Raw genomic sequence first — 11,853 nt, forward strand, 5'->3', positions numbered from 1 at the left:
TGCCATCTTTATACTTCTGAGCATGCCAAGATGGCAGAGATTTTAGAGTAAACATCTTCGTTTAAGAAGCAGTGCCAGAATTTATTGACATCCATCAAAAGTTACAGTTTTATAGCTGGCAAGTATAAACTTGCTAATACATGAAAAAGAAAAGAGTGGTTTAGCTAAAGAGGAAACCAAGAAAGTCAGATTCAGATGTTGTATGGAATACAGCTTTTGTCAGCTGGCATCAGCCACCTGAGCTGTGTCCCCTCCCAGCTTCTTGTGCCCCCCACCTGCTCACTGGTGGTGCAGAGTGAGAAACAAGAAGGCCTTGCTGCTGTGTACGCACTATTCAGCGATAGCTAACACAGTGGTGTTATCAACACTGCTTTGGTCACAAATCCAAAACACAGCACCATACAAGCTACTCTGAAAATACATCAACTCTATCTCAGCCAAAACTAATACAAAAAAAAAAAAAAAAAAAAAAAAGAGTATGAGCTATCGACTATGGATATCCATGTCCAATTTCTCACTGCTTACCACTGCATCCAGAAATTCAATGCATCTTTTCAAGTCTGGTCTGGAGTCACAAAACTGCCTGAAGAGAAGTCTTCCTATTGGCTGTTTGTCGCAAAGCTGGTTATAATCTCTTTCTGAGAAACAGACGAGAAGTAAACATCTCTATTTTAATCTTTGCCACAGCAAGAACCTTATTCCCATTTGAGAATGGGACAAAAAAACACTAAAGCATCAAGATTTTACGTTAACATGTTTAACAAAGACATCATCAAAATCAACCTGAAAAATAGTGAAACACTCTTTCTGCCACATTTGTCTCTGACAGACTATCATATTTATAAAAACTAAAAACATATTAAATGACTTAGTTAAGATTCATTTAGGATGAGGTTGGAAATCAACAATACTGTGAAACAGCAATATCAATGCAAACATGACTGTTTGCAAAGAAGGAATATAGACTAACAACAGAAAAGACTGAAAAATTATTACAAGACTAAGAAAAAGATTAGGAAATTTACTTCCATACCATTCAAATTACAATATGATTTCCTTTTCTAGTTCATAGCTTTGCAAATTCATCTTTCAGAAGCAGTTTCCTTTAATAAATAAGGAGCTATGATGCAGCTTCTATCTTATTGTAAATTTACTTCCCCATAAATTCTCCATCACGTTAAAGGTCTGAATGTTCTGCATTCAGAGCAAGACAGAAGTCTTTCATTTAACACCACCAAACTTACTCTCTTCCTTCTCAAGGATAAGACAGACTGCTCTGGAGGATACCTACCGATTGAGCATCTAATGCTTTCACATTGACTAACAGGCGGCAACTTCAGCATTTCTCTCCATTTTTTGCTACGCCCACTTCGTTTGCCTAGAAGAAAAACAAAAAAGCAATGTAAAGCACAACACCACATCAAACTAAACTCTGATTCTAAGCAGCATAAAATTAAGTCACTTCTGCACAGATCTGTCAGGCTGCTTTTCACATCTAAAAAGAAATCCATCAACAAGGATATCCAAATCAGTATATCCAAATCAGTAACAAACTTTATGTAGAGAAACTTTTATACGAAACACTAAAAATGCAGAAAGGTTTTTGCAACACAAACATTGGCTCCGGATGCGCATACAGAATCTCTCTGCAAAGAAAAGGCAAATATCTAGGAATTCTGAAAATTGCAAACAAAACCGAAACATCAGCAAAGTCAGAAACCAAAAAAAATTGGGTGTTACATCTCAACCAGTGAAGAATGGAAGGCATTAAAGTCAAGTAATAAAACACATCAAGTTTTTAAATGCATTTTTGAATAATCAAGTTGTTTTATTTGTTTTCAAAGGGTGTAAAGATAACAGCAGTCGACCCCTAGGGATAAATGAGTGGGCACTAACCAAATACACGCTATTTATTGAAGGCTATGTTAAGATACAGAACAGCAGACAGAACTTAACTGTTGCAGAGTCCAGATCTTTTCAATGCTTCAGATTTTAGTACTTTAATAAAAGTGATTAAAAGATGCTACAATATTTTTTAGATTGGATTGCAAAAATACACTAGTGCTCCATTTTCTATGTTAAAAATGGAATTTTAGCACATCACTTTGACCTGACGAAGCCAACTGCATTTGCAGAAGACCTGCACACTTATCAAAAAAAGCAGAGACGGATGGACACACAGGAACACGTTTCTTTTTCATTGCAAAACATTTCAACGGAAGAGAAATTTCTGTGCTACAGAATATTTTAGAAGAAGATTTTACTAAGTGATACGGCCAGATGCATTTCCACATGACAGAACAGCAGCAAAAGTGCACGGAGAGTTTCTAACTGTATCAAAGCACTGCATACTGTTAACCACAATGGGAGAGGGAGGAAGGGAGTTACCCTATGTAACCCGAATAGAAACCAAGCAGCAAACAGTGCTCTTAGGTCTTTCAGAACAAAATTGTTAGGGAGAAAGGAACTAACACCTTCATAATAATAAAACAGATCTAAACGAACACTTCACTCAAAGTTGCATCTTCTTGAAGGGTTCCACCGCTGCTGCCAGAGCAGCTCCAGCTCAGTGTACCTTAGCTCTAATCAAATTTAAATGATCTTTGCTAATGGGAACATTGATGTCTCACTGTGCCGCTGCAACAAAACTCTCAACTCCAGTATCAGTAGAAAAGTAAACAAATACGAAATACAAAACCATAGAGATCTGTCTTGCAGAGGCTCTTTGAACTGATGCATACTCCCTAAAAACCTTCTACAGCAAGATTTCCTCACGTTGCTTTGTAGGTCGTTCACCTTCCAAAATACTTCAGCACAAATACACCTACTTTACGCAGTAGCAGAACTATACATGAAGCTTTAACATTACCTGCATCATTAAAGCAAACTTCCAACAGATTAATAAAATACTTTTGATGTTTAAGAAAAAGAGTTGAATACATACTTGAAAAAAACACACACACACACAGCCAAGAGATGTATTTCTTATAGAACTGAACACCACCAAAATGAAGGAATACTGAACTGTAGCTTGTACACATGCATTGAGTAGAAAAGGACTGAGTCTAGATTGTTACATCAAGAAAAACATTCGATGGAAGCATCAACCTTATTTTTAACCCTGTCACTGAAACTTACACTAAGTGGCAAGGTCCACTGAAGTTAAATTTGTTCTGAGCAGTTTCTGAAAGAAGGGCTCTTGTGCACAACCCAGCACAAAGAGCATAGACCACGAATGAGAAACTGACCCAAATTTACACCACAGTGCTGTATGGAAAGAGTAAAACCAAGCTGTGACATATATCTTCTGAAGCACAGCAAAAGAAAAAAAAATAGCACTAAAAATGGGGATTTGTACATCATACTTCAAGTCCAGCTCAGGGCAGCCTGCTGTATTTTGCTGCACATATTTGGCAAGTTGGTTCCTGTGCGACCTTTGTGAACTTCATTCTACAAGAGAACACATGCTCTAATACAGTTGAATTTCCCATCTCAGAGAATTCAATAAAGGCTACATAATTTATTAATGATACGCAAGAATCAAATGCTTGTAAGCATCAGCTAAATCATCAAGCTTTCTTTTTGTCTGAACTGCCTGTTCTTAGATTCCAAGAGAAAGCACAGAAGGTCTTTATGTCCCAATAATGTGAAGAGGATCTATGAGCTCCATAATTTACAGATAAATTAGCCATTTCTGGTAAAAGTTATGGAGGAGAACAATTTATTTGTCATATTATTGCCTAACAGCAGAAAAGCGTATTTTTCCATTTCTGAGGCAGTTCAAAGCAAGTATGAAATTAAATTCTAACAGCTGTGGTTTGTGAGAGTGTCTCAATATTGATTTCAGTGCTTCTGTTCTGGATCTCATTCTAAAATACTTGAGATAAAATTATTGTAGAAAGACCAATGGCTTACTTTCCAACAGGGCAGCAACAAAGCCATTAGACCAGTCTGCCTTATGGATGACCTGTGTGTTTCAGATGAATTACCACTCTCACCTCTTTCAGATGTAATTGTTGGCAAGAACGATGTGCAAGTTGAAGCGACTCATCTTTTATAAAAAGAAGGGTGGATGCAGCAATCGACCATGACAATGAGGAAACACTGCAATTACAGCTTCAAGTACATCAGAACCTTCTCCTCCTTCCCAAATTACTTCTTAGAGTTAGAATCTCAGCATTCGCCTCTTCACATGTTTTTGCCTCTTAAAAAAACATGTTCTAAAATCAGGTAGGTGGAAGTTAAGATGCTTTCATTTTCCAACTTAAAAAAAAAACTCTTCAAAGCAACATTTGTAAACACGTGAAGTGGTTGGCTTATACGTCAGCAAAAGCAAAAATAATTGCAAAAAAGAAACTACTGGGGTAAAACAAAGCAATCTGGTGTGGAAACAGATCTACACAATTTGCAATATTTATCAGAGCAGCAGACAGACTGCCCAGTACCACAGCAACCTCCCTCACGGACAAGGAGCACGACATTCATTTCATCGAGCACAACGTTGAAGGAACATCGTTAGCCAGTCTTCTTTGAGGTAGACAGAGAGAAAACTTGGTTTCTGCCCTACAGAATGAGAAGTATTTATGAGAAGTATCATTATTTATGATACTTCATAAATATTTATGAGAAGTATCATCCTGTCTTTGGTTAATCAAAGTGCACAGATTTGGGGGCTGATACTGTCACTGACATTCTGGTCCTGAGCTGCTCGGTGGCCTCCGAGCTCCAGCTTCCTTGCCAGTGCACCCCTGTGGTTGAGCAGCACACAGCTGCGCAGCACCAGGGGTGCACGATTGCTACAACACCACTCTTGCAAAACAGAGTCCACAAAGCAGATCATCAGATACCGGCTGAGAAATTCATACCAGACCACACCCAAACGAGCTCTGAGAGCGCCTAACTGCATCAAGGCAAGGACCTACCACATGCCCTTTCCTGCACGAGTCATTCGAGTGGTTCACTTCAAAATGCAAAAGCTCTGCATCACCTACACTGGGAGGCAAGAGGATAATCCAGGTACATACACTGTCTGAGAATAAACCTATCCTACAGTAGAAAAAGTTGCAGACAAGTTTCCTGAAAGATTTTAAGTTCATATGAGCTCCTCCTACTCGCAGCCACATTTTCCTTCAATCCACTCACGAAGAAGATTGAAACCTTTCACCAAGAAATCAAAATATTCAAGCTCGGTGACAGCCTTACAGTACAAAGATGTTTGTAAATGTTGTCCACTAAGTAATGATCTTCCATAGTTTGCCTTAACCATGCGAAATTCACCTTCAAGGCACTGAGCACTACAGAATTAACTCCTTAGGTCTGCAGATCAGAACAGTAAACTCCAAAGTGGTAAAAAACTAATGGTAACTTGAGGCCAGGAGATGAGTTCACGCTCAACATCACTTTATTCATGATGCTTACAATTCCAGACAGCTCTTGGTAGTACTTTGTGGGGTGTCTGCACCCTTCTCCATGGCACCAGTCAGATTTTTTTAGGAACTGAGATGTCAAGAAACACAAGCCTGGTCACAGCTTCACAACCAGGTTCAACAGAGTGCCATTCTCCTTCTGAGTTTCAGACACACCACACAGATAGAGAGAGAGGGAGCTGAAAGTTCAGGTGTCAGAACAAAGTAGGCACCTACCCCTTCAGCATTAAAAAGGCCAAGGCACTTCTGAACACCAGTGGAAACAAAAGTGCAAGAGGTCAGAACAGAAACACCTAGAAGATTAAAACAGATTTTTGTGGTATTTTAAAGATAATATTGCTTACATGCCTGCATTCAAATGCCTAGTGGGACTTCAGTGAGGTAAACCTGGAGTCTTCTCACTCATTTGATAGAGCAGTAGCACTGGAAGCGGTTAAAAACCACACGTGCCTCTGTGTGCACTTCTGCAGGTTGTGTACGTGCCCCACCATGTAGTGTTCCCACTGCTACAACCATCTGAGCTACTGGTTCTTCCCCTCAGCTCTACACACAATTCCAGTAAACGTGTGTAAGGACATGGTGTAGTGGGCGTTAGTGGTTGGGAGGTGGTTGGACGAGATCATCTCGGAGGTCCTTCCCAGCCTTATTGAATCTGTGATTTTATGCTGAACAGCTTCTGCACTTCTTCAGCAATGAGGTATCAAAGTCTTGTATCAACTCAAGCAAATGCAACTGATCTGACCTAGATTTTATTAAACTAACCCTGCAGTCCAACAGTGCAACTTCCATAACACGTCCTTCACAACGGCTTAACAAAAAAAAAAAACAACAGGAAAAAGCAAGAAATTTCCAAGTTTACAGATAATTCCTTGATGAACACGGGTTCTTTATCACGATGGCACGCACTGACTGCAGAAGACAGGGAAGAACCGTAACTCCTTAAAGGACATCATGAAGCCTCTAGTTCTAATTGCCACATTAGAAAGCAGCAGAGCAGCAATGTATATCAATAACTAGGCCTCTCATGCCGTGTTTATTTAGTAAATGTAATTATTTAGATTCCAACATGCCCACATGCATTCTTCTTACAGTTCATTAAATAAAGGACAAAAAGGCAGACATCGTGCATAATTCTGTACAAACACAGGAAGACATGTTTCCTGCCACAATGAGTTTACAGCAATTTAAAACACAATGCAATAAGGGAGCGCAACAGAACAGAGGAGGCAAATAAGGGAAGAACAGACAAAAATAACAGCAACTGCCAAAACTCGCAGCAATCTCACGTTAAAATTTGTATTTGCTGCCGGTGAATGAACTCCGAAGAGTGCAATTCTGGCTATGAGTGTGCCTTGGTTTCCCACTCATTCATACTCCTTACATAATTATCGATTTTAGTTCAGTTTGACAGCCAAGCTGCAGTGAACTGAGAAACCTCCTTACAATTTTGTTCCTAGTTACAACCACACTCATTATAGAACGTTTGCCTGTGTATCATCACCAACACTATATGGAGTTGTTACCTTTTACTGCAAGCAGAAGTAGGATTAATTTTGCTTGCAGAATTATGTAATTAACTTTTAAACCTAGACGGATCAAACACACCATTTAAGTGGACTGCTTATGTTTTGTGAGGTGTTAACCCAACAAAGTTTCGATCCTGAAGCAGGTATCTTTCAAGATTAGCTGAAACCAAACTGCGATCGCATTTTGTTACCAAAAGGTCCCTGCTAATTCCATCCTTGGGTTGCACCGAACAATTATCAGAAGCACAGGAGCTCGCTGATCCATCTGAAATCTAATTTTGGAATTAAAAAACCACCACCCAACAACACGGGGAAAAAAAACACCTTAACAACCCACGTATCCATGATTACCTTCTACTTGGACCTATAAACCATCGGACCCCTTCGGCAACCACAGGCTTGAACCAATACAACCAAGAGCTTGGAGGAAACACCGCTTCCAACTGAGGCAAGATCTTAATTCAGCTTAAACTAATCATGGCACGCAGCACATTATGTGCCTACCAGCAGACTGTGTTCTCATTTGCAATTTGCTCCTGCCAGGGCAGTAGGAATGAATTTGCAAGTGGATGCAAATGGACCAGGTATGTTCAAAATGTGCTCTTGGCATGGGTCCCCAGTTGGAGTGAACTGCCATTGACTTCAAAGGACCTGCAGGTCTACCCTTTGAAAGCCTTTCTGGAGAATATTACTTTAGGCAATGAAAAAAGGAAGGCTCTTACGCAGTTTAAAATATCCAGCGATGAACTTCTTTCAAAACCTCACCGATTACATGTGGGATGCTAAAGGGAACTTGGAGCTTACATCTACTCAAAGGATTTATTGAGAGTGATTGAAACGGCTATGAAAAACAGAAGCTACCAATATAAATAAAGAGAAAAGCGAGTATAAAACACAAAATGCAGTTTTGTTCCTGAACTTTTAGATTTCCTTCAGAATAACCTAGCTTATATTTATTATTTGGCCATATTTCTGGGTTAAATTTTTCAATATTTTTAAGAGATACTAATTGCAAAGATGTTGCTGGGAAAAAAACGAATTTCTTAATTCCTCTGCTCTTGTACAAAACTAAAATTTATATTGCTACATTCTTTTACACATAAAAACCCCTGTATGTGAGAAGTCTGAGTAAGGAGATCATGAAACTGCAAGGCTTTTCGCTGTCTGTCTCCCAGTTCACACATCACTATCACTTAACCGTTTTTATATCTCAGTTCCTGCACTACAGCGCTCACAAAATCAACTTCAGGTTTGCTTTATAATCTCTTGTTTTTCTACTGAGTCACTCATGCTGTTCCTCCACAGGGCTGACCTACAGAGGAAGTTTTCTTTCACAGAGATTACCCTTAAAAAGCAAAGCATGCAGAAGAGGAAGGGTGCTGGATTAGCGCAGGCCACTTATCCCAAGGAACTGGGGCAGGGAATGCCAGAGCACCCTGCACTATGATTTTCACCTGGAGGCAAATCCCACTGGGGACAAGCAGCACAGTCTCTCAGCACAAGCAGGTCAACTGGAAAAGCGCAGGAAAGAGAAAACTCCCGCTACAGCTCCTGACTTCAATCTTTCAGCCACAAAGCACCACAGGGTACTTACTCTACGTTATCACAATATTTTCTGGCACTAGGCACATACAAAAGTCATTGCAAGCCACCACGAACACCCATGTGTTATGATCTGATTGTTTACAAAGTCACGTTAAAAGGAGCTAAGTAATTCTCACAGCTTTCCTTCTTCGCATAAAGAAGTGTTATAGTTGCTGCAGAGACATTAGAAGCCATTATTGGAAAGTGCCAGGCTTCTATTAAAATAACTCATTTTATGAAAGCATTTCAAAAATCCTCTCAGAGAATAGCAACATAAAACAGAGTTGGAAGTTTGGAGGCTGGAGGGAAGCAGGGGGTTGATCTGACCTCAAAATTGGGACTAGCAAACTTCTATAAACCAACCTTATCGTCACACGAAGTGAACTAGATGATTTGTGCATCTAATGAAATAAATTATCAGCAGGACTGTTAGCTCAAAGGCAAACAGCAATACCACTTGGGCTTTATTCTGTAGGAGAGAAAATAGCAAAAAAACTGCATTCTGTCCAAGGACACTTACTAGTTCCTGGCTCTCCAGTTCCATGCAGCAAGCTTTATATATGTAAGATCAGCTTGAGACACTAGACATGCTCCTAGCTGTCCAAGGTGTGCTAATTCTGTGCACCTACCAATGCAAAACCCCAATGATATGCACATGCAAACAACATTCACATGCAAAAATCACTGCCTAAAATTAGAGGAAACTGAGGAGCGCAAATTTGGGATCACAATTTTGAATGTCAGGTCTGGTTTAAGCGCTCAGTTATAACTTTCTTTAGAAGTGACACTATTTACCAGGCATTTCTGAATTCTGATTAAGCCTCTGCCATACCCTCTCACCAGATGAGGGCAAGGACACATCATTCATTCGCATTCTGTATTTGCAAAATGAAGCTAACTTAGCTCTAGGGCTAAAAGACTTAGCAAAATGCTTTCAAGACTACAGTTTTTTCCTACCATCACCTTCATCATGAAGGCACCTCAAGTTAGACAGGGAACCATGCAGACCATAATTAAGCCTAAATTAATTTCTCTCAGCATATCCCTGGTACCTATAAAACAAGAGCACGGTGCTTTCTATCTCACCACTTTTGCTTATAGAACTGATACATTTATAGAGGTAAACACTCTTCACATCTGCAATACACTGAGAAACTAGAAAAAGAATTACTGATATGCCTGAAGCCTGCACAGGAAAATCAGGTAAGCTGTTACTCCATGCTAATTTAGGATTTCACCTTCTATGCGCAACAGTAATCCTGCACTCTTCCACTCCCTTGCACCTCTCCCTACACTATACAGTAAGACTGAATGGAAGCAGTAAGAAAAAAGAATTGTAAATCTGCTTTTCTGTCACAGTTGCGAGGCCCTTTCAGTGATGAATATATTACACTAAGTTAAACTACTACACAGACTCTCTCTACAAATTTTGTTCCTTTAAAGCACACCAGGCACATAAGAAGAGAGCTAGGACAGGGATTTTATGGGATGGTCCCAAGAGGAGTAAACCAGAGATCAGAAAAGGCAATGCAACAGACAGAAACTACTTTCATTTTAGGGAGCATTGATGCACAAACTACCCCAAGCACAGGGGCACAGACCTGAAAAGGCACAGGTCCCTCTACCAGCGGGGTTTAAAAGCCAGAAATGGCATTATTGGGTATGCTTACACTAAAAAAGCCCAGGCCAGCTGAAGGTACAAAAGAGTAACAGTTTATTACCACTACTTTTTAAAGCTTCACGTCAGATAGAGCTGATCTTCTTTACATCAACTCCTGTCAGACTTTCATTTCGTTCATTAAAATATCTTGTTTGGTCAGTTCTACCACTGTAATTTATTTTAAACATAGTGAAACCTTAACTAAAGAGGCAACCTGACATTAAGCAGCCACTTAAAAGCTTTTCCAGACTACCACTCCACTCTTTGTGGTGAGGGTTTGGGCACAGTAAAGTTTTGAGCCAGATTCCACTTTCCCTTCATTTCTCAGATCACTTCAATGCGAACTCCAAATCCAGGCAGCGCCACAGACATGTACTGTCAGTGAAACCAGCCAAAACATGTCCTACGGTTTGAGGTGGTCTTTTCAGCTAAAGTTGGGAAATAGCCCAAATCGTGATCGCTGCTCTGGTTTTTAAACCCCACTTCAAAGCCAGAAAGTTGATTTTCCTCTCTTGCTGCTTAAGGCAAATTTAACTGGATACACATATGGCGTAAGTGCCAAACCCATTTAGAGTTGGAGGAACTTGCAAAACATACAGGAGAAGATTCTGTTGTTCTTACTCACTTTAAACAGCTCAACTAAACTAATGGGACTTCTCAAGGCAATTAAGAAAAGCAGAATCCAATCCAAGAAGAATCTGCGCATTTCGAAGCTGAAAAACAGACTCCACACGGAGCGCGGTGGTAATCTGGAGAGGCTTTCAAGTGGCCGTTTAATGGACAGCTATACATGCGAAAAAGGAGTAAGTATAATCTAATTTCAGGAGGTTTTTGTAAACAATGCTCGTTTGGTAAGTGAAGCTTTGTATCTATTAAAACGTTTGGTACCATTTGGTAGGCAAAAATTTGCATCTGTTAAAAACGTGTGTTAGGTGGGAGAGGAATCTTCAGGTCCAGATGCTCTGGGGAATAAACCCTCAGGTTTGACCCCACGGAAATACCCCAAAACGTGACAGAAAACCCATCTGCAGGCTGCAGGCGGCCGATTCCCTGAGGCAGGCGTTGCGGGCGGACGAAGGCTCGGGGTCTTCCACAGGAGCCTGGGGTCCCTGGGCCCTTTTGCAGGCACAGGCGGACGGGTCTCTCGGCAGCAACCCGACAGCAGGAGGCTCCTAAAACCTCGCTGGTGCGAAGCGGGGCTCGGCCCCTCTCCCCCCCCCTCACCCCGGCCCCTTCCTCCCTCAGCCCTTCCCTCCTCTTCCTCCCTCCCCCCCTCAGCTCTCACCCTCCCGGGCTTTCAGCAGCACCGTGTTGGCCACGATGTTCTCGATCTCCATGGTCGGAGGGGCGCCTTCCCCTCAGGGCAGCCTCCGTCGCCCCCTCTTCTTCTTCTTCTCCTTCTTCTTCCTCCTCCTCCCGCCCCGCCAGCGCCTCGCCGCCGCTCATCCGGCCCCGCGGCCCCTCAGCGCTGCGCTCGCCTCTTCCCCATCATCACCCGCTGCTCGGCCCGGCACCGGCCTCCCCCTCCCCGAGGGCGGAGGCAAGGAGCAGGCAGCGCCCGCCCGCCCCGACCATAGCTCGCCGCCCTCCTCCTCCTCCTCCTCCTTCTCCTCAGGCAACTCCGCCTCTGCCTCACCCCCTCGCCGAAACTACAACT

The 11,853-nt window shown here is 41.5% G+C and overlaps 1 protein-coding gene across 2 annotated transcripts in view; it reads right to left on the reverse strand.

The window, feature by feature from the left end:
• Window positions 1-11,690, reverse strand: part of GRK4 (G protein-coupled receptor kinase 4) — a 32,601-nt gene extending 20,911 nt beyond the window's left edge. For both annotated transcript variants that reach the window (XM_084285951.1, XM_084285950.1), the window contains exons 1-3: window positions 11,482-11,690; window positions 1,292-1,378; window positions 526-638 (exon numbers count right to left, since the gene is read on the reverse strand). In XM_084285951.1, the coding sequence (XP_084142077.1) occupies window positions 526-638; window positions 1,292-1,378; window positions 11,482-11,533 (252 nt within the window). In that variant the 5' untranslated portion in view covers window positions 11,534-11,690. The remainder of the gene's footprint in view (window positions 1-525; window positions 639-1,291; window positions 1,379-11,481) is intronic.
• Window positions 11,691-11,853: the final 163 nt, after the last annotated feature.

This window comes from Netta rufina (assembly GCF_964035555.1).
Source record: "Netta rufina genome assembly, chromosome: 4".
In the NCBI taxonomy this organism is placed as follows: Eukaryota; Metazoa; Chordata; class Aves; order Anseriformes; family Anatidae; genus Netta; species Netta rufina.